Source organism: Loxodonta africana, chromosome 16 (genome assembly GCF_030014295.1).
Source record: "Loxodonta africana isolate mLoxAfr1 chromosome 16, mLoxAfr1.hap2, whole genome shotgun sequence".
NCBI classification, from domain to species: Eukaryota; Metazoa; Chordata; class Mammalia; order Proboscidea; family Elephantidae; genus Loxodonta; species Loxodonta africana.
Window position 1 is genome coordinate 37,915,964 of NC_087357.1, and position 23,729 is coordinate 37,939,692.

The 23,729-nt window shown below is 40.3% G+C and overlaps 1 protein-coding gene across 1 annotated transcript in view; it reads right to left on the bottom strand.

The window, feature by feature from the left end:
• Nucleotides 1–1,215: 1,215 nt before the first annotated feature.
• Nucleotides 1,216–23,729, bottom strand: part of CC2D2B (coiled-coil and C2 domain containing 2B) — a 113,407-nt gene continuing 90,893 nt past the window's right edge. Inside the window, 9 exon segments of the mRNA XM_023546893.2 lie at nucleotides 1,216–3,370; nucleotides 5,961–6,138; nucleotides 7,999–8,057; nucleotides 9,882–10,004; nucleotides 10,613–10,747; nucleotides 14,575–14,688; nucleotides 18,542–18,631; nucleotides 20,863–21,060; nucleotides 21,227–21,409. Coding sequence (XP_023402661.1) covers nucleotides 3,182–3,370; nucleotides 5,961–6,138; nucleotides 7,999–8,057; nucleotides 9,882–10,004; nucleotides 10,613–10,747; nucleotides 14,575–14,688; nucleotides 18,542–18,631; nucleotides 20,863–21,060; nucleotides 21,227–21,409 — 1,269 coding nt within the window. The 3' untranslated portion in view covers nucleotides 1,216–3,181.

Sequence of the window (23,729 nt, forward strand, 5' to 3'; positions counted from 1 at the left end):
GGAGAAAGATGTGTCAGTCTGATTCCATAAAGATTACACCCTTGGAAACCCTATGGGGCAGTTCTACCCTCTGTCCTATAGGGTTGCTATGGGTGTGTCTTAGATAAAGATTTAGCTGCATTAACAGCTTCATTACTATTTATTAATTCCTTAGATCAAGCTGGACACATCTAGGTATCTTTAATTCTTAAAAAAAAACAACAAAACTTAAGTCCCTGCTCTCATCGAGTTAGTATTAACTAAAAAAACCCAGCACCCAGTGCTGTCGAGTCGATTCTGACTCAACTAAAATAAAAAACCAACTAGAGGAACACAAATACAATAAATGAACAGCAACAACAGAACAAGTCATGTAGTGACAAGTGCTATGAAGAAAAACAGAAAAAGGGATAGAAAGTAACAGTGGGGAGCATTGTTTTATGTAGGACGGTCAGGGACAGCCTCTCTGATAAGCTGAGGTTGTTAAAATGCCTGAGGGAAGTGAAGGAGTATGCAGGTATCTGGGGCCTGAGCATTCCTGGCAGAGGCAACAGCAAATGCAAAGGCTCTAAGGCTTGAAATAAACAAGGCAAGTGTATGGCTGGACTGAAGTGAAGATAGGAAAGACATTCCAAGTGAAGGAAGCAGTGATTAGCAAAGATATAAAAGTAAAAATGGCAGAAAATCTGGGTACTGAGCAGAGCATGGCCAAATCTGTTGCAAAAGACACCTTTCAAGTGTTGAAAAGCAAAGATGTCACTTTGAGGACTAAGGTGGGCCTGACCCAAGCCATTGTATTTTTCAGTCACCTCATATGCATGCAAAAGCTGGACAATGAATAAGGAAGACTGAAGAACTGATGCCTCTGAATTATGTTGATGGCGAAGAGTATCAAATATACCATGGGCTACTTTTACCAGAAGAATGAGCAAATCTGTCTTGGAACAAGTACAGCCAGAGTGCTCCTTTGAAGGAAGTCTTCATCTCACGTACTTTGGACATGTTATCAGGAGGAACCAGACACTGCAAAAGGATGCCATACTTGGTAAGGTAGAGGGTCAGCAAAAAAGAGGACGACCCTCAACAAGATGGACTGACACAGTGGCTGCAACGATAGGCTCAAACCTAGCAACCACTGTGAGGATGGCGCAGGACCGGGTAGCGTTTTGTTCTGTTGTACATACAATCACTGTGAGTCACAACCTACTTTACAGCACCGAACAACAACAATGGAAATTGCAGAGTCCAGTATGCCTGCAGCATAAGGCACAGGTGGGTTTGGCAAGAGTTGAGGCTAGGACCAGATTCTTTGGAGAGCTTTTGTAGCTCACTGAGCTTTAGGCAATGGAAAGCTACTGATTTTAATATTTATTTTTTTTAAATGAATGCATGCAAAGGTAAAATATTCATACAAGACTGAATACAGTAACTAGCAAGACTTCCCCACCCCTCAGTTGTTTACAGAGCAACGCTCTTACTATCCCTTCCAGAGATATCTAGGTATATATAACTATCCATGTACATAACCCTTGCACCGTTTTGTGCACAGATGATAGCACCTTACATGCTCTATTCTGCACCTAATTTTGTCATACAATGCATTCCGGTGATCATTCTATAACATCCAGGATTCCTTTCAATGGCTGCATCATATTCCACTGGACGCAATGGCCTGGGAGCCAGAAGACTGAGGCTTTGGTTCTTGGTTCTTGCTTTGTTGCTTCTTAATGGAGTGGCTTTTGGCAAGTCATTTCCCTCCTCTGGGACTCAGGTTCATTATCTATAAAACGAACTAGATGATGACTGAGATTGCTTTTGACTTTAACATTTTAGTTTCCTTGATCTTGCAACACACATGTTGTAAAGTCTTCTGTACGGAAAGAAGCCCAAATACTCCCCATAAATCTCTACTCATTATAAAGTAATCTCAAGCTGGTCTGAGAGTACCATTGTTGCAAATAAATGAGAGCCAGTCCATGCAGGGGGCATTCTGTGGGGGGATAAAGACTGGGGAATTCCTCTTTTCTCCTCTTGCTGTGGGAGTGACCCAAGGAGCCCTAGGACTCCTGCGATGGGAGAGGAGGTCTTTCTTTCCCTTTCCTTCACCTCATATAAAACCGCTCTGGTCAACTTTTGAAAATACTTATCCCTTTATTACTTTGTAAATTGTGTGTTATGTAATATTTAAATAAATGTATAAATACTTTTCACAATGAAGCCCTGAACAGTCAAATACAAGAAAGTACAGTGTTCCTACTTAGATCCCTTTCCACCTTTCTTGAGGGATTTCCAGGATCTAAATGGGCCTCACTGGGTCTACCATTGTGAAACGAAAGTGCCAGAGGCAGAGTGGGAAGCTGCTCACTACGGAAAGAAGGAGCCATGAGGTTTGGTGAGACCATTTCCACCCTTCCTCAAAGAATCAAGAGAGCAGACTAGATTCAATAGTTTCCTGGTTCAGGTCTGTTTCAAATACTTGCAGCAGCTTTAAGGACTTTATGTCAATAGCAACCTAAGTACAAACTTTTGCAAAGTCCCCAAAAGCCCACCCCAGCCCTCAGCCCAACATGGTAGATTTTTCTTTTTTCTCTCCCCATGAAATAACATTTTATCTTATGAGAGGCAGTGACCTTTGGTTTCCACGTGAGTATCTTCTACCTGGCACTGCATCAGAACCAGCATCAAATGCACCAGCCTCAATTTAATAATGACATATTCTATAAGGCAAGAATCTTAACAGCTCGTCAGAATTAACTGATGGGCTTACTGAAAATAATGCAGGTTCTGGAGCTCCAGCTCAGTGATTATGATTCAGTATGTCGTGAGTGGCATCTGCGTTTTCAGTGAGGCTGTCCAGGTGATTCTGATGGGGGCAGTGTGAGGCCCACAATCTGAGAAACACTCATCTTAGGGGGAGAGGCCAGAACTGCTTCTTTTCAAGAATAAGATGTACTGTAGACAGGGACCCTAAGGTTCTTCTTGAGCATGTCTTCAGTGAGGAGGTCAACTAGACTCATCCTCAAAGATCAGGGTGAGTCTCCATGGTGCACAGCTGTATAAGTGGACTGACAACTGGGCTCAGCCCTTGGCTGGACTGGAGGATAAGCAGCAAAATTCCAAAGTACCAGCAAAGTATTGGCTGTTTCTGGTCTGGGGACCCAAAAAAACCCAAAGTACAATCCTTTTCTTTTCCCTTCTTTCTTCACTGGTGTCGGGCTAAGGAAGCCAAATAGACCCATACAGATAATATGTTGTTTGGGTATGGGTGAATGTATACAGCTAGAGCAAATTCTGTCCGGGGAAATTCAGAAGAATGAATTCCAGTTTGATAAACAGCATCAATAACTGACTGGACATCAATGTATGGCATCTGGATGGGAAATCCTGCAACCTGGAGCAAAGACAGAACACACAAACCCACGTGACAATCATGAAGGTGACCTGGAATTACTGCATATAAGATCACAGCAGCCTCGAAGAAATGGTAATTGTAAGGTAATAATAGTTAACAATTTGTGAGTGCTTACTATGTCCGAGGTACAGTGCTAAATGCTTCATGGACATATTTAATCCTCAAACAACGCCATGAAGTAGGTTCTATTATATCCCCACTTTGAAGAGAGAGGAGCATAGTCAGGTCTATTCAATGCCAGAGCCTGCACCCCTATTCCATATACTTGTACTCTTTCTAGAAGAGCAAGTCACCTACAAAGAAATTACTTTTTCCTAAAAATGAGGGATTTAAGTGAGAAATTTGGAAAAATTTACTCAATATTGATTCAACTTACATTTATTAAGTGACTCTGGGGGAGAGATGTGACGGCCTGCTTCTATAAAGATTATAGCCTTGGAAACCCTATGGGGCAGTTGTACTCTGTCCTATAGGGTCACTATGAGTTGGAATCAACTCGATGACAATGGTTGCTTTTTGTTTTTGGTCTACTATGTGATGGGATTAAAGAACTGTGGAATACGGTCCCGTGTCAAATTCTGACTATTTAATAATGCATACTTGACAATCAATCTCTTCCAAGCCTTAGATTACTTATTTCAGAAGGCTTTTCCTGACCCTTAAATCTGTTCACATTCACATGCTCTTACCATGTGGTTCCATAGTATGCTGTCCTTCCCCTAGCAAAGTACTTACTTATCAAACTATACTCCAATTACCTGTTTTGTGGTCTGTCTAAATAGCCCATAATCTCTGTGACTGCAAGGGATTATATCTGTCTTGTTCACTGTAATAACCCCAGTGCCTAGTGCAATGCCCAGCACATACAGTAATAATAACAATAAAGTTACTCTTGTTGTTAGGTGTCATCGAGTCAGTTCCAACTCACAGCAACCCTATGTACAACAGAACAAAACATCACTCGATTCTGGGCCATCCTTACAATTATTGTTATGCTTGGGCCCACTGTTGCAGCCACTGTGTCAATCCATCTCATTGAGGGTCTGCCTCTTTTTCGCTGACTCTCCTCTACTTTACCAAGCATGATGTCCTTCTCCAGGGACTGATCCCTCCTGATAACATGTCCAAATTATGTGAGACATAGTCTCACCATTCTTGCTTCTAAGGGGCATTCTGGCTATACTTCTTCCACGACAGATTTGTTCATTCTTTTGGCAGTCCATGGTATACTCAGTATTCTTCTCCAACACCATAATTCGAAGGCATCAATTCTTCTTCAGTCTTCTTTATTCATTGTCCAGCTTTCACATGCATATGAGGCGATTGAAAATACCATGGCTTGGGTCAGGCTCACCTTCGTCTTCAAGGTGACATCTTTGCTTTTTAACAGCAGATTTGCCCAATGCAATAATCATAATAGTTAACATTAAGCACTTACTAGGTGCTGGACATTATTCTAAGTGTTAACTTAGTTAATCCTCACCAGAGTGTCAAAACAGATAACTATTTTTAATCCTTGTTTACGGATGGGGTAGAAGGTATAGAGATATTAGGTAATTTGCCCTAGGTGAAAACTAGTAAGCATTTTCAGGATTTGAACCCAAACTGCAAGGTTCAGTCCAGGTTTACAAGTGTCAACTGTGTATTATTAAACTGTATTACTAAATAGATAAGTTTACATAGAAGCTACAAGTTTTAAAACTTGGATTATATTTAACTATGCTTTGCTTATCTATTTACCCTCTAATTCTACTAAAAATTAAAACAAAAACAAAATAACTTTCTCTCTGTTCCTGAAGAGTAGTGCCTGAAGATCCCTCCCTAGGGGCCTAAGGGCTGATACTTGCAGTCCCTCAACTCCCAGCATGTCCTTCCTTCCTTCTCTCAGGAAGTTTCCTTAGGAGACAACTTCTAGTCTATCGGCTGGTAGGGGGAAGGAGTCTTTTACTCTTGGAAGGCTGGGGCTTCAGAGGGAGAAAGAAGAGGTGAGGATGCCCAGAGTTGGGGCTGGGGTAGAGGAAGGAAAGGAGGACCCTAACAATATACTAAATGCCCACCATGTGTGGTTATGGACTTGAGTTTGACTTGTCTTTTAATCACCCAAGAAGATGTCAAATGGGCAGGTGAATGTATAAGATTGGAGGTCAGGAGAGAGGTCCAGCCTGGATGTATAAATTTAGGAGTAATTATCATAGAAAACATATTAAAGGTTGCTTGGGGTCCTCTTGCCCAGAACCAAAGACAGTGAATCCAATCTATTACTACCATCTGGAGATCATTTCCTGGTTTCTTAGTTGCAGGGTAGTTTCCTTCTGGGCATCTGTTTCCAAAGTTTGCCCATCACAAAATATATGATTGGTCCCGAGAAAATGCCATGCAATGTGGTCCTTGAAACAGTTGTTCACTAAATTTAAAATTCCTTGGTCTATAAGTAAATACATTTTAATACCATAACATCTATCTTCTAGGATCCGATAAAAGGCATTTTAGAGGCATTTAAGATTGTTATTAGATGGTAACAATACAGATAAAACAAATGTCATCAAAGCAAACCCAATCATATACAAACCCAATAAAATTGTAGCAGTCTTTCAAATTCACTCTCTTCTTCAGATGAAACAAAGGTTCCTGTTCCAAGTTCCAGCTTAGGAAGCATTTGTCGCAAAATAGAAGTGCATTGTCGATTCCAACGTGTTGGCTGTTTAGGTCGCCATTCCATCATTTTACATTTTAAAGTCCTTTCAATCCTGGAGTAAGAATGCAAAAGTTATTTTTGACAAATTACAACTCATTTAAAAATATAATGAGAGCTTTGTGACTTTTATTCAAGCATGAGAATGATACTTTTTGGACTTAGGAAGAAACCAGAACTCTATAGCTAGGGCAGTCTGCCATCATCTGCATTCATTGAGTCAGGGAGAAGGAGGTTCTTGCTTGACTTGGGAAGGCAGGAAGCTTCCCTGAGTAGCTACCAGTTAGCTCTCAGTTATCTGTATGCAGGCAGCTGCCTTCTTGGTATGATCTGAGAACACCTACTAACTTATTAGAGTCCCTGGGTAGTGCAAATGGTTAATGCACTAGGCTGCTAACCAAAGGGTTTGAGGTTCAAGTCCACCCAGAGGCAACTTGGAAGAAAGGCCTGATGGTCTACTTCTGAAAAATCAGCTATTGAAAAACCTGTGGAAAACAGTACTACTCTGATACACACGGTGGCACCATGATTCAGAATCAACTCAACAGCAACTGGTGGTGGTGGTGGACTGACTTAATGCTGGGTTGACATTCCTACTCTTCGAGGTCCTCATCTATCATAGGACATATGTTTCCAAGAACTTGCCTTTACAAAGATTCAGATACCTGGCCTAGGATAATTACAGCAGAAGATGAGTTTATTACGTCAGCTAACTCAGCAAGCAAAGTTGGGAGGGAAGGAGGCATCCGACTGATAAGGCTCCCCCTAGTGGAATGTAAGCTCCATGAGGACAGGGATTCTCACCTGTGCACACAGCCCCTAGAAGAGTGCCTGGTGATGAACTGTGCTGGAAGGGGGAGAAAAGGGTGCCACAGTGTGAGGTGGTTGATGGGGCCTCCCTGGGAAGCCTCTCCTCTGCACAGGATGTCTGGGTGTGACTGAGTCTCTAACTCCAGTGTGTTCTGCAGAAGGAGCCGCCGGGAGTATCCTCTTGACTGAGTTTATAGTGCAAGTACGTGGCTTGACTTTGCAAAAAGTTTCAGTAATGGTTACGCATCAGAATTACCTGTAGGGCTTTATCAAACATTTCACCTCCAGATATTGATTCAACAGGTCTGGTCTAGGGCCCTGGTACTTGCATTTCTAAAAAGTTCCAGAAGCAATTGTGATGAAAAAAAGAAATTCGGAATCATTTCCCTATCGTATTTCTTTCTTTTCTGTTAAGAATTGGGGAAGCAGGAGAGGGCATGAAAGTTGCGGCGGGTCGAGGGGAGGGTTTGTGTGCTCGTGAGAAAGGGGAGTGGCAAAATGATTGTTGTGCTCTGTTTTGATTAGTTGTTAGGGGCTTAAATGCCTACCTGCTGTGCAAGTGTGAGTCACAGGAGACGGCCACATCTAGGAACCCCTGACATATATGTAGTCGGGGTGAGGCCTGCTGTAACCCTTTGGGCTTAGCTGTACAACTCACTAGGGCGCGTCTGTGTGTATGTGTGTTTGGGGCGGGGTGGACCAGGAGCAGCAGCATTGATGTTTCTACCACACAACTTTTTTTTTTTTAACCATACCCTGAGTCATGAGCCATTTACTGTCATATCCCTTCAAAAAATGTTAACTACTGCATCATTATTATTACTACAGGTTCAATGGGCATGCAGTGAAAACTTTCCTACAGTGGCCCACAATGCCTTCCAGAGGCAACCATTTTTTAACTTACAGACTGTCCTTCCGAGGAGAACCCTGGATGGCTGAGGGGCCACTTTTTGGTGTATGTACCAAGAGACAGATGATTCATTGGAACTAATTATTATAACTCCCTTTGCATGCTCCTGTTGCTGAATCTAACAAGTATGTTTAAAGGCTGGAGGACAGATTGGGGGATACTATGGTGACTGTGATATATATGTAAAGATCATACCTGTTCTTTATGTCTTCTACCATGCTTTTATTGGTATCTGAATAAATGATCTCTTTAGGCTGAAATAGAGAAAACTGAAATTAAGGAAAGATTCTAGGGAGATCATCTTTACAACACATTCACCCCTGGTGTGCTAGTTATAATGAGAAGAAACCCACCCAAACCAGGCTCAAGTGGCAAAAACACTCAACACATATGTAAAACATAGATTACGGTGTTTCCTTTGACTTCAGTACTCCTTAACCAGGGCATGGGAGGGGGGATGGATTTATTAAAGAAGATATTTCTGGGTAAGACAGACTTGCTGCCTTGATTAATTAAGTTAAACAGCACTTGCTATACTGATTGATTTCACCAGATAATCTTGACAGCAGCACTAGTGTCTTCCACTTGCTAAATGTGTGACCTAGGATGTTACTTAACCTGAGTCTCAGTTACCTTATATTATAGTAGGGGCAATAACAGTGCCTGCTTTACTGGGGTCTTGTGAAGATGAGTAAAACATGTAAAGTCTGTCACATAGTGACTACTCAGTAAACAACAAATATTATTATTATCGTAACTCTTCTAACATGGTTTATCGTCTTCCGTCTTGAATTGAGTGTTCCATTTCTTTCTGTAGTAAGGAGGGTTTCATTGTATGAGTACTCCACAACTGACGAATTCTTCCCAATGTTTTTCTATTTCAAGCAATTCTATAACGAACACTGTTGTACTCGCCTCCCTGTGCATATGTGGATAAGTTCCTCTAAGGTATATACTTACAAGTGGAATCGGTAGATCAAAGTTTGGGCACCACCAGCCTTACCAAATACTATCATATTGCTTTCCAAAGTGTTTATAGCAATTATGCTCCCTATCATTTCTCTTCATCTTTGCCAGCACTATAGGGTTGTTATGAGTTGGGATCGACTCGACGGCAATGGATTTTCTTTTCTGCCAAAACTTTGTATGAGGCACACTTTTTTTTTCCAATCTTATGCATGCGAAATAGTGTCTTATTGTTTTAAATTGTATTTCCCTGTTTATAAGTGAGGTTGAGCGTTTGAGTTTCTGCTTCTGTGAGTTGTCTTTTGCCTATTTTTTCATTGCTCTTTCTCTCTCTCTCTCTCATACGTCCTGTCTCTCTCCTTCATTTATGGGTTTTGCAATTGCCTTTACCCTGGCATCTCAGGTCCTTCAGTCCAGAAACAGCGGTTGCAATGGTACTTGGGGCACCTTCATGAGGTGGCATCAAGTCCCTCACAGCTCCACTAGCCCAGCCATCTGGTGATTTAATCAGTTCCTGGTCTCAGACCTGTGCTTTCATCTCCTGTCTTCCAAGCAGTGAGTCTCCAGGCAGTGAGTCCCCAGTTTTTTCCCCCTAGTTCTGACTTCAAAAAGTGGTTCCCTGCCTTTCATGAAGCGACTTCAGACTTTTCTGACACCACTGCGTCAGCCCCACTCACTGCTAGTGTTATTCTATGAGATAACTGTCTTGGCTTGGAACCCAGATAAGTCTTTTTGTTTTTCAATTTTTATACTTTATCGTTGTCATGGATAAGCCAACAGAAGGGCTAGGTCGAAGTAAGAACTTACTACACCATCTTGAACTTTTTTTTTTTAATGTTTTATGATTAAATTTTTTTAAATTCAATTTTAAAATCTAAATTTACATTTGTGATGACAGCTTCTTCTCATTTCCTCTTTTCTGCAGGTAGAGGAAAGTGACTAGATTAGCCCAAACATGGGCTAGATGGCAGAGAAAACTAGTTTTTTTTATTAATAGTTGCCAAAGAATTCAGCAATCAGCTATATAAACATAACAAGAGCTGTCTACATTAACAAAGACTAGCAGCAATAGCAACTCTCATTCAGATATACTTTCAGAAAATAGGATTTACCTGTATGCTTTGTGCTTTTATTCCTTGAAAATTTTTTGGAAACAACTGTTTCCAGAAACTTTCCTTTGAATAGTCAAAATGTACAGCCATTGGTGTATTATTTTGTTGAATATTAAACCATACCTGTTTAAAACATTAACATAAAATCAGTATAGGCCCACGGGAGCACAAGGCTCATGACTGGTAAGGATGGAGCAAAATTCTACAGTCCTACTATTCAACAAAGAAGCCCTGGTTAGGCTCTTGGCTGGTAACCAAATGGTCGGTGGTTCAAACCTACCCAGTGGCTACTTGGGAGAAAAGACCTGGCGATCTGCTTCCGTAAAGATTAAAAAAAAAAAGTAAAGATTACAGCCTAGAAAACCCTATGGGGCAGTCCTACTCTGTCACACTGGGTCGCTATGAATAAAAAATCAACTCAACAGCACCTAACAACAACAAAACAACACTACCCAATGATGTGGCAGAAACCAGGGAAGGCTCTGAGGCAGGAGGTAAAGAGATTCCAGGCTTACATGAACATTGGACTGCCTCATTGGTTCTCAACCCTACACACATTACAGAACCACCTGGGGAGCATTAGAGATAAAAGGTTGCTCAGACCCCACATCTTGGAGATTCTGATTTTCTTCAAAGCACTCCGCATGCTTCTAATGTATAGCCAGGGCAGAGACCACTGGTTTGACTCTTGAGGAGATAACTCAAAATAAGATTTGTTTCCACATACTTACATTTCCATCATCAAACAAACAGTCTACACTTTGTAAGGGACAAAATGGGTCAAACTGCTTATGACATTGCCCAGTCAGTGGATTCCAAAGCAAATATTCATCAGTTTCCTGAGTTAACACATAAGCCACATGTCCCTGTATGATGAAAAAAGGTGGCGGTGATTGATTTAACTCATTTCTGTGTATTGTTATTATTTTGTTCTAGACATATCTCTTGTAGTGTACACCTTTCTTAGTAAAGAATAAAAAGTTCAGGTAATAATAATAAGATTAACATTTATTGAGTAGACTTATACCAGGGACCATGCCAAACAGTCACACTAATTTTCCCACTTAATTCACTCCAAATTCTGTGAGTTAGGGGTGATTATTATTCTCATCTTTCAGATGAAGAATCTGAGGTTAAGGAGCTTGTCCAGGGTAACAGTTATTCCTGTTTTTCGAGGAGAAAACTGACACTCAGGGAAGTATAAATAGCTGAGATCAAAGTAAGTAGCAGGGCTAGGTTTTGAACCCTTGTCTGACTGACCCCCAAACTCATATTCTTAACACTGTGCTATGTAGCCTGGTCTATCTAACTCCAAAACACTTGCTCTTTATCATTGTGTTAGTCACTTTTTACAGTAAAGAAGAGGGCTTCACCTCATATTGTTGGTGTAAGGTGCCAATGAGTCGGTTCTGACTCATGGCAACTGTATGTACAACAGAATGAAACAGTGCCTGGTCCTGCGCAGTCCTCACAATCGTTGCTATGTTTGGGTCCATCTTTGCAGCCACTGTGTCAATCCATCTCACTGAGAGTCTTCCTCTCTTTCGCTGATCCTCTGCTTCACCAAGCATGATGTCCTTCTCCAAAGACTGGTCCCTCCTGGTAACATGTCCAAAGTACGTGAAAGATATCTCACCATCCGTGCTTCTAAGGAGCATTCTGGCTGTACTTCTTCCTAGACAAATTTGTTCATTCTTCTGACAGTCCATGTATAGTCTACATTCTTCGCCAATACCATAATTTAAATGCATCATTTCTTCTTCCGTCTTCCTTATTCATTGTCCAGCTTTCTCATGCATATGAGGTGACTGAAAGTACCACAGTTTGAGTCAGGTACACCTTAGTCCTCAAAGTGATAACTTTGCTTTTTAACACTTTAAGGAGAACTTTTGCAGCAAATTTGCCCAATGCAATATGTTGTTTGATTTCTTGACTACTGCTTCCATGGGTGTTGGTTGTGGATCCAAGTAAAATGAAATCCTTGACAACTTCAATCTTTTCTCCATTTATCATGATGTTACCTATGCGCTCAGTTGTGAGGATTTTTGTTTTCTTTATGTTGAGCTGTAATCCATACTGAAGGCTGTAGTGTTTGATTTTCATCAGCAAATGCATTAACTCCTCTTTACTTTTAGCAAGCAAGGTTGTGTCATCTGCATATTGAAGGCTGTTAATGAGTCTTTCTCCAATCCTGATGCCCTGGTTCTTCTTCCTATAGTACAGCTTCTCGGATTATTTGCTCAGCATACAGACTGAATAAGTATGGTGAAAGGATACAGCCCCGACACACACCTTTCCTGATTTTAAACCACGCACCACCCCCTTGTTCTGTTCGAATGACTGCCTCTCGGTCTTTGTATAGGTTGCACATGAGCACAATTAAGTGTTCTGGAATTCCCATTTTTTGCAATATTATTGATAATTTGTTATGATCCACACAGTCAAATGCCTTTGCATACATAGTCAATAAAACACAGGTAAACATCTTTCTGGTATTGTCTGCTTTCAGCCAAGATCCATCCGATATCAGCAATGATATCCTTCCTTCTACTTCCTCATCTGAATCTGGCTTGAATTTCTGGCAGTTTCTTATCAATGTACTGCTGCAACCATTTTTGAATGATCTTCAGCAAAATTTTACTTGTGTGTGATATTAATGACATTGTTTGATAATTTCCACATTCTGTTGGATCACCTTTCTTTGGAATGAGCACAAATATGGGTCTCTTCCAGCTTTTGAATGTAGAGCAGCTAAAGAAAAAGAAAGAAATGATAAAGTAAAAGAGCTACAGAAGATTTCAAAGGAAAGCTTGAGAAAACAAAGCAAAGTATTATAATGAAATGTGCAAAGACCTGGGGATAGATAGAAAACCAAAAGGGAAGAGCACACTTGACATTTCTCAAGCTGAAAGAACTGAAGAAAAAAATTCAAGCTTCAAGTTGCAATGCTGAAGGATTCTATGAGCAAAAATATTGAATGATGCAGAAAGCATCAAAAGAAGATAGAAGGAATACACAGAGTCACTGTACCAAAAAGAATTGGTCAATGTTCAACCATTTCAGGAGGTAGCATTTGATCAAGAAATGATGATACTGAAGGAAGAAATCCGGGATACACTGACAGCACTGGTGAAAAACAAGGCTCCAGGAATTAACAGAATACCAATAGAGATGTTTCGACAAATGGATGCGACACTGGAAGCACTCCTGATCTATGCTAAGAAATTTGGAAGAGAGCTACCTGGCCGACCAACTGGAAGAGATCCGTATTTGTCCCCATTCCAAAAAAAGGTGATCCAGCAGAATCCACCATGTAACTGGGGTGAAGCCGGGCAGGGCTGCCTCCCAAGGTGCTGGCTCACACGTACAAACGCAAATGTTTGCTGAAATATTGTTGGCTGTTTACTGCCATCTAGTGGCACTTATGGCAAAGAATATTGAATATACTACGGACCGCCGGAAGAACAAACAAATCTGCCTTGGAGGAAGTACTGCCAGAACGCTCATTAGAAGCGAGGATGGCGAGACTTTGTCTCACATACTTTGGACATGTTATCAGGAGGGGCCGATCCCTGGAGAAGGACATCATGCTTGGTAGAACAGAGGATCAGCTAAAAAGAAGAAGACCCTCACAATTGACACAGTGCCTGCAACAATGGGCTCAAGCATAACAATGATTATGAGGATGGTGTAGGACTGGGTAGTGTTTTGTTCTGTTGTAGAAAGGGTCACTATGAGTCAGAACTGACTTGATGGCACCTAACAACAATAACAACAGTGGCATTTAAAACTACAGCCATATCATATGGGACATTAACCGAGGTTTTTAGTTAACAAAACTGACACAGAAAAAATAAGATATGGTGAGGAAATATGGGTAAATAAATGGCCATGACAAAAATTATAAGGCAAGACTAGTAATCTTGGCACTGATCAAGATATTCATGATAGACCTAGAAACAGCCCAAAAGAAGACAGATTTCTGGAGGCATGAAGGCTGGTGTAGTAAAGAAATGCAGTCATAAAAATTTCAGATAGGTAAACATGAATTTCTGGCCAACTCCTTGGAAGATTAAAAACTGGCTCACTGGAGAATGTGATGAGATGTTTTTTAAAGACCTTAAAATATAGTAGTAGAAGGATATAATGATGATGATGATTACAACCACCACCTATCATTACAGCGTTACCCTGGTGGTGCAGTGGTTAAGTGCTATGGCTGCTAACCAAGAGTTCAGCAGTTTGAATCTGCCAGGCACTCCTTGGAAACTCTATGGGGCAGTTCTACTCTGTTCTATAGGGTCACTATGAGTCAGAATCGACTCCACAGCAGTAGATTTGGTATAGTAACCACTACTACCACCACCACCATTGAGTACCTGCCATAAGCCAGGTGATGTTCACAGTGCCTTACACATACTATATAAATCTAATATTTCCAGTAACTCAGTGAGGTAACACTATTACTAGTACTATTTTACAAAGGAGAAAAACAAAAAGAAGTCATTCTTTACACTGCAGGAGTTTTGATGAACCCATATACTTCTAATGTTAGCTAATAATTTTTTGCCCACAAAATTTCCTAACTAGCTTGTAAAAAGATGGAAACTTGGGTTTGAAGTCTTTTAAACATGAAGCCAATATCTGAATTTAGTCTTGTTTACACTGTTTAAATATTAACTCCAGCACTTACTTCCAACATTGAGGTTCCCAGGAGGACCAAGGCTTTCTTTCCAAAATACAAAAAGAAATTACAGAGAAGTATGGCATGTTCCTCCTTATTTCCAATAGCCAAACTGATGCACCTCTAAGACCAAAAAAAAAAAAAAAAAAGGCAAAAATGACCAAAAAGGATGAGGGGGAAGTTGCATAAAGCAAGCATCCAACAGACTTGGAGCCCATCTACTTCCTCCAGCTTCAAACACTCTAGTTTTCACCAGGCTGCTGAGGTGACAGCAAAGCCAAGAACTCTTGTTCCTTTTGCCTGATAAATCTAGCACATTAGAAGAGGAGAACATTAGCTTGGAATACTGGGGTTATCTTTATTATGGAACACTTAATATGGATATTGTGTAGAGTGCCAGATAGATAATTTATTGTCCAAAACGGGACATTTTTGTTTAGGACAAATCTTAAACCACCCTGGACAAGCAGCGACATATGGACTGGTATTTTGAGGAACTTTGTCTGATAGGAAATCACATAGCGTTTTTGGAGAAAGGCATTTTTGGTGGGTGGAGCTATACTCTGCCCTGTATCAGTATAGTGCTCTTAACACAAAGAGAGGATGAAATATGAGTTGGAGTCCAATCAGGAAGATTGGACCATCAGTTGAAGGAGCTGAACAGCAGATCTCAGTGTAATAGATCAAATACAGAGTGCTCAGTAAAGCATTTATAAAGCTGTGTGACCCAAATGGTTTGCTCTCGGCTACTAACCTAAAGGTTGGCAGTTTGAACCCACCCAGTAGTGCCATGGAAGAAAGGCCTGGCGATCTGCTTCTGTAAAGATTACAGTCAAGAAAACCCTATTAAGCAGCGTTTTTCTCTGTAACACATGGGGTCGCCATGTGTGGGAACTGACTCCACAGGAGCCGGTTTAGTATTTTGGTTCAGTAAAGCGGTGGTAGCAGGAGAGAAAAAGCACAGCAGAGTGCAAGACTAGTGGTCTATGACCTAGTTCTGGTCTATATGCATATTTTCTTTGGCCCCAGAATGTTTAAAAAAATTTTTTTTTAAATTTCACTTGAAAGTCTGGATTTCTCTCTTCATTTGAAAAATCAAAACATGTATCGACATAGAAGGATTCAAATGTTGACCCGGAAACAATGTATCGTTGTAGGACCTGTGCTCAACAGTTCATTTTAGGCCCAGAGAAGTGGCTGTGGTAGGCAGGGAGATGGGGGTGGGGATCTGGAAAGCCCTTGCGAGTGACTGTTTACCAATCAGTATGGAAGCATTTCAGTGTTTTAACAACTGATAGGTCATTAAAGTATGCACTGGCTGAATGTGATAGTGAGGGATGGGGGTTAGGAGAATGGTAAGGAGCCCTTTTGAAAGAAAAGTGAGAACAGGAGAGCTAAGAGCAGAACATTACTGTTTAGTGTCAAACCAAGGAGGCTCCCCTGATCTGATATCATAAGAGAGGGAGGAAGGTGGGTGAGAGTAGGTAACCAGCTTTTCCTGAGTTTCAGATACTTTGCATATGGTTATCTCATTTATTCCCTTCAAAACCCCTATATGACACAGAAGAGGAAACTGAGGTCCAAGGAGCTTAAATCTAAGGATCACACAGCTATTAACTGCTTGAACTGGGATTTGAACCCAGATTTGTCTGATTTCAAAGGCCATGTTCTTTCCACTATATATTAGACTGCTCCCCTCCCCTTCACAGTTTAGAAGGGTGGGAATTTGGGGCAGAACATTAGGAAATGTGGTTAGGGCCTCTATCATTTTCTCTGCCTATTCACTCTGCTTTGGGGACAATATGCAGACAGTTTACCAAGAAATTACCCAAACTTGGAATTGGCTAACAACATTGGAAAGGAGATATTTTAAAAATATATTTTCAATTGCTACCAAATGAGAATATATATTAAAATATATTTTAAGAAATAATATTTATTTTACTGTGGTTCAAGTGCCCCAGTTTTAGTATCATTTTAAAAATATGTGGAAAACTCACACATGGATAGAAAGTGACATCGGAATCTCAAATAAACCATAATTATTATTAGACTATGTGACCAAAGCACTAGAGTCTCCTGGTGACACCTCATCTAAACTACAGATTCAGATTTTGTAAAGAATCAGTTTTTTTTTCCCCTCAAAATGCTGATTATGCCGAGCTAGTTAAGTCAGTGAAACGGATAGGCATTTCAAAGAGGTGGAAAAATACTTACGGTGATGAGCACTTCAAGAGGATTTTTAGAGTGGGGTGGAAGAGTAGTTCTGGTGACTATTATTCGGTGGGAGAAAATAATGTTTGTTTTCTAACAATCTAATCAGTTACATATCCATGGGCAGCCCATGACCAAAACGCTCATGTCAGTGGGAAGGCATTAGTCAAGAGGAATCCCAAGCCTGTAGTAACCTTTTAGTTACGGATATTAATTATGAATATTGGAATGTGAGGATGTGGGGTACTAGTGTATATATGAATGGTTATTTTTAGCTCAGTCTCTTGCAATATTCTGCAGAATCATAATGCCCCTGAACACATTCTGATTAGTTCAAAAAGTCTCAGAAGAGTCTAGAGTGAATGACACCTTTTTGAGTTCTACCAGATTTGAATCACTTGATTCTGGAACCAAGTCACATTCTTTTGTCTCCCTTAGTTCCAGTTCGCAAAAGATAGAGTAGCTGACCTACTACGTTCAGTTTAATCGGTTAAAGTTAGCCCCAAACCCAAACCAAACCCATTGCTGTAGTGTCGACTCTGACTCATAGCGACCCCACAGGGTTCCCAAGGCTGTAAATCTCTGTGGAAGAAGACTGCCACATCTTTCCTCCCACAGAGCAGCTGGTAGTTTCCAGCTGCCAACCTTTCAGTTAGCCAAACCAATTGCCATCAAGTCAATTCCGGCTCATAGTGACCCTACAGGACAGAGTAGAACTGCCCCATAGAGTTTCCAGGGAGCACCTGGCGGATTTCAATGGTGGACCTTTTCGTTTACAGCCCTAATTCTTAACCACTATGCCACCAAGGCTTCCCTATCCCCAATAAAACAACCCAGTGCAATGCCCCCTAAATCTATTTCGGCTCAAACCTAGGCACCCTAAAGCATGTTAACAAATGCCAGGACTTTCGGTTCCATATGGGAAATGTTCCTCTCTCAGTCTTAGTATTTTCCAACTAAAAAATATGTATTGAATGCTTACTAAATGCAAAGCAGTGTATAGTGATGAATATGAAAATAAATAAAAACCAGGTCTGCCTCTGCTTTTAGGGAGATTACAATTAGGATGTATGTGTGGGGGCTGTGGGTATGGTAACAGATATATAAGCAACTAAATATAATTAAATGTGGAATGGAACAAGTACTCTAGTTAGGGTTGTCGGATTTAGAAAAAAGAACGACAACATAGGATTCCCACTTAAATTTGAATTTTAAATAAACAATGAGTAAATTTAGTATAATTATGTCCCATATATTACACGGGGCCTGTATTTAATTGGTAACCTGTCTAAAACCAACCAAACCAAACCCATTGCTGTCGAGTTGATTCCGACTCTTAGCGATCCTATAAAGAGTATTTGAATCCAAGTGCTGAAGAGTACTGCTCTATGAGCTCTTCACTCAGACGGGGAGCGCTGGCTGGGGGAAAGCTTCTGGGGAGTGGTAGAATGTGCCCTACAGGGTCTAACCAGCTCTACAATGACAAGCCGTTGTGCTCTCTGGAGAATGTCATAATATTGTTCTTCTGGAATTCCTGTTGAATAAAATATTCATCCACTACTACTTATAAATGTTGAAAAGATTTTTGGTCCTTAAAAAGTATTTCAATAGATTGTCATGGAACTGAAAATGATGTATAAAACTCTAAAATGCTTTAAAACTTCACAAGGCAAAGCACAACATAAGTGCATATGATTTTTTAAAAAAGGCATTTTTAAGAGGAATGCAAATAAAAATACTATAATAAAATGTAGTTTGTTACCTCTGAGGTCATCCATATATCAGAACCATCATTTTCATCCAGTGTATCAGGCATAAAAGGAATCAAAGATACAAATCGAGCAATGAGGTCCTAGAATAACATTAACTAACATTTATTGAGTGTGTCCATATGCCTGTCACGAAGCACAGTGTTTTATACGCATTATCTCATTTAGTCCATCCTACAAGACTATGAAGTATACACTATTGTTATTCTTATTTTACAGAAGATGACACAAGCTTACATTGCTAAAATAACTTGCCCAGGGTCATATGGCTAATACAATAAGTAGAGTCTCTGGGACTGAGCCCAAGTTGGCCTAACTACAGAGTGTGCAAGTTAATCATTATATTTTACTGTAATAAATTATTAAAATGTACACAAAAACTTTAAAGTATAATTGTTAAAAAAAGAAAAAAAAAGATGGTGAAGAATAACAAGGGTTTGATTTGCTTTAGGTTCCAAATCTATCAAAATTATTTTTATTAATATAAGCTTGTTATTAACTGGTACAGCAGGGAGATGATGGTACCGAATGTCTTCTCACACAGTGGAAGTTACACTGTGGATTTTTCCCTCATAGGGCTGGATAGGAAAGACTCAAGACTAAGGTAGGAAATGAGAAACGGATACAAATAAACAATGAGTTAACACAGAAAGTTCACTGTGATGGTTAATTTTATGTGTCAACTTGGCTAGGCTGGGGTGCCCAGTTGTTTGGTCAAACACTAGTCTCGCTGCTTTTATGAAGTAGTTACATGTGATCAAATTGGTTGATCTTAAGTAAAGCAGATTGCCTTTCATAATGTGGGTGGGGCCTAACCAAACAGTTGAAGGCCTTAAGGGCAAAAACAGAGTTTTCCCTAGGGTATAGTGTGCCTCCAGACTGTAAAGAGACATATTGCCAAAAGTCTTCACTCTTCCTGTCATCTGACCTGTGAATTTTGGGACATAAAGCTGCAGGAATCTCCAGGCCGTTGCCTGATCTACGGATTTTGGACTTGCGAGCCCCCAAGAATTGCATGAGCCAATTTCTCAAAATAGATCTGTCTCTCTCATATATACAGGTAGTCCCTGACTTAGGACGTATTTCAGTTATGACAAACAGCACTTATGACCATCTTTTTTTTTTTTGTACAATTTTTTGTACAAAAAACATACGATGTTGCAGAACATAATTTGGTGACGTTATCATTCTCATGCCAACCCCCAAAGACAAAGGTCATATTTATAAAGATACTGATAATAAAAGGCAATAATAATGAAAACTTAAAAAAAAGAAAGAGCTATTCGACTTACGTCGGAATCAACATATGACAAAGTCATCAAAATGGAACCCTGTCGTTAGTTGGGGTCTACCTGTACATGGTTCTGTTTTTCTACAGAACCCTTGGTCATTAACATCTTCACTGATTTACAATAGCTCCAATTATATACACTATTATACTTTCTACACAGGTTTTTTTTTTTATATAATTTTTATTATGCTTTAAGTCAAAGTTTACAAATCAAGTCAGTCTCTCACATAAAAACCCATATATACCTTGCTACACACTCCCAGTTGCTCTCCCCCTAATGAGACAGCCCGTTCTCTCCCTCCACTCTCTCTTTTCGTGTCCATTTCACCAGCTTCTAACCCCCTCCACCCTCTCATCTCCCCTCCAGGCAGAAGATGCCAACATAGTCTCAAGTGCCTACCTGATCCAAGAAGCCCACTCCTCACCAGCATCCCTCTCCAACCCACTGTCCAAGTCCATTCCCTGTCTGGAGAGTTGGCTTTGGGAATGGTTCCTGTCCTGGGCCAACAGAAGGTCTGGGGGCCATGACCACTGGGGTCCTTCCAGTCTCAGTCAGACCATTAAGTCTGGTCTTATGAGAATTGGGGGTCTGCATCCCACTGCTCTCCTGCTTCCTCAGGGGTTCTCTGTTGTCTACGCAGGTTTTACTTTCTAACTTCATGCAATTAATTAAACATGGTTCATAATCCTTACCAAAAAAAAAAAAAAAAAATCCTTACAAGCAAAGGTAATTCTCTACTCCAAGTGGGCAGAAGTAAAGGGGATCAGGAAGAAACATTTTCTCCTCTGTGGGGCTCAGGAGGACACACTGGATGGTCTCTCTCTCAGGAAAATCTCTTTGAAGGCAAAGCAATTTTAGCAACAATGTTACACTCAAGGTTAGTAAAAAATTAAATATAAATTTAGAGTGATGAGAGTGATGGTTATACAACTCTGAATATATTTAAAACCATTTAGATGAATGAATTATGTAGTATGGGAATTATATATCAATGAAGCTATTTAAAAATAAACATAACTTACAAGTGTTGCATTAGAATCATGAAGAAATATATCCAGAAGTTGTCGAGGTGGATTTAAGGCCTTGATATATCTTGTCACTAAGATCTGTATCCCTTCACTATTAAAAACAGTAGTTGTGATTCTTCGGTTGGGAAACACTGCCTTACAATTTTTTTTAAAAATCTGTGCTCTCTGCAGAACATCTATTTGATCTGAAAACTAGAATCAAATTTAAGGTATTTCAGCATTGTACCATATGGTTCCCACAGGAAAATATCAAGAACCAATGTTTATTTTTATCAGCTTAGAAATCATGATTACTGGTTTTAAAATAGCTTACACTTCTTTGAGGATATATATAAAAGTAATTCAATGTAAAACCTACCTTATCTGGTTCTGGATTAGAGGTGATATATGCTATTTGAGGTTCGATGGTAGCAAAAATATTTAAAAAGGTACATTCTTTCAAATTTTGCCCATTGTAATCCTCTTTAGGGGACACATAAGTCTTACTCCAAGTATACCCCAGCAAAATTGGTGGAATATTTACTTGAAATGTTCCATTAATCTGAAAGAACATATCAATGTAATAGATTAGCCATGATAAAAATAAACATCAGTCAAATATACTATGAGCCCAGCTCAGTCTTCTCTACAGATGCGAACAGGTTTTCATGGGTACACACTGGTTCTACTTATATGTGCTTTACTACACAAGGAAGATCAGGTTCTCCATGGATCTGTTTACAGGCACCTCAACACCTTGGGTCCCTGACTAATGTGTACCATGTAAGAAAGCAGTGAAATGAGGAGACAAATTACCATACCAGAGCAATAAAAGGTCTTAGGAAGGGCTTTTTTTTTTTTACATTTTTGCACTGGGTCTAGAAAGAAAAAAAAAAATGTAACAGCAGGAGGAACAACCCTGAGGCCCACAGGAGGAGGGACAGAGAGAGAGAGAGAAAGTTTGAGGGGAGGAGGTAAATTACAATAATAATGACTAATAATATAACATAGTTATTGCATACTTACTATAAGCAAAGCACTGTGCCAAGTGCTAATATAAATTATATAGTTTAATATTGCATACTTACTATGAGCAAAGCACTGTGCCAAGTGCTAATATAGATTATATAGTTTAATGAGGTAGGTACTGCCCTTTTCTCCATTTTACGGATAAGGAAATTGAGGCTCACAGTTTAAATAATTTGTGCAAGATTACACAACTAATGAGTAGGGGACCCAGAATTACAACTCAGGTTTATCCACCTCTGAAGCCCACATTCTTAACTACCCCTCTATCCTACATTGTGGTCTGAGGCTAAGAAATATCCCCAGGGATTAACAAATGTTAGAAGCCCTCTACCCCCAACAATGTAGATCCCTATTGCTCTTTATTTGCAGTACTTGTACTTGCAACATGGTCCCTCATGACTTCGTGTGATTGCACATTATACGGACACTTCCACTCTCCTACCTAATATCCATTCTCTCCTTTTTTTCCTTAACAACAATTTTAGGTGGCAATATAACAGCCGTGGAGTGGCCACGTCACACAAATAAAATGTAAGCAGAATATACACTGCTGGTGGGAATGTAAAATGGTACAACCACTTTGGAAATCTATCTGGAGTTATCTTAAACAGTTAGAAATAGAACTACCATACAACCCAGAAATCCCACTCCTCGGAATATACCCTAGAGAAACAAGAGCCTTCACACAAACAGATATATGCACACCCATGTTTATTGCAGCTCTGTTTACAATAGCAAAAAGTTGGAAGCAACCAAGGTGTCCATCAACGGATGAATGGGTAAATAAATTGTGGTATATTCACACAATGGAATACTACGCATCGATAAAGAACAGTGACGAATCTGTGAAACATTTCATAACATGGAGGAACCTGGAAGGCATTATGCTGAGCGAAATCAGTCAGAGGCAAAAGGACAAATATTGTATAAGACCACTATTATAAGATCTTGAGAAATAGTATAAATGGAGAAGAACACATACTTTTGTGGTTACGAGGCGGGGAAGGAGGGAGGGAGGGAGGGAGGGAGAGGGTTTTTTACTGATTGATTAGTAGATAAGAACTACTTTAGGTGAAGGGAAGGACAATACTCAATACATGGAAGGTCAGCTCAATTGGACTGGACCAAAAGCAAAGAAGTTTCCGGGATAAAATGAATGCTTCAAAGGTCAGGGGAGCAAGGGCGGGGGTTTGGGAACCATGGTTTAAGGGGACTTCTAAGTCAATTGGCAAAATAATTCTATTATGAAAACATTCTGCATCCCACTTTGAAATGTGGCGTCTGGGGTCTTAAAAGCTAACAAGCGGCCTTCTAAGATGCATCAACTGGTCTCAACCCACTTGGAGCAAAGGAGAATGAAGAACACCAAGGTCACACGACAACTAAGAGCCCAAGAGACAGAAAGGGCCACATGAACCAGAGACCTACATCATCCTGAGACCAGAAGAACTAGTTGGTGCCCGTCCACAATCAATGACTGCCCTGACAGGGAGCACAATAGAGAACCCCTGAGGGAGCAGGAGATCAGTGGGATGCAGACCCCAAATTCTCATAAAAAGACCATACTTAGTGGTCTGACTGAGACTAGAGGAATCCCGGCGGTCATGGGCCCCAAACCTTCTGTTGGCACAGGACGGGAACCATCCCCAAAGACAATTCATCAGACATGAAAGGGACTGGACAGTGGGTGGGAGAGAGATGCTGATGAAGAGTGAGCTAATAATATCAGGTGGACACTTGAGACTGTGTTGGCATCTCCTGTCTGGAGGGGGGATGGGAGGATAGAGAGAGCTGGAGGCTGCCAAAGTTTTCACGAAAGGAGAGACTGGAAGGGCTGACTCATTAGGGGGAAA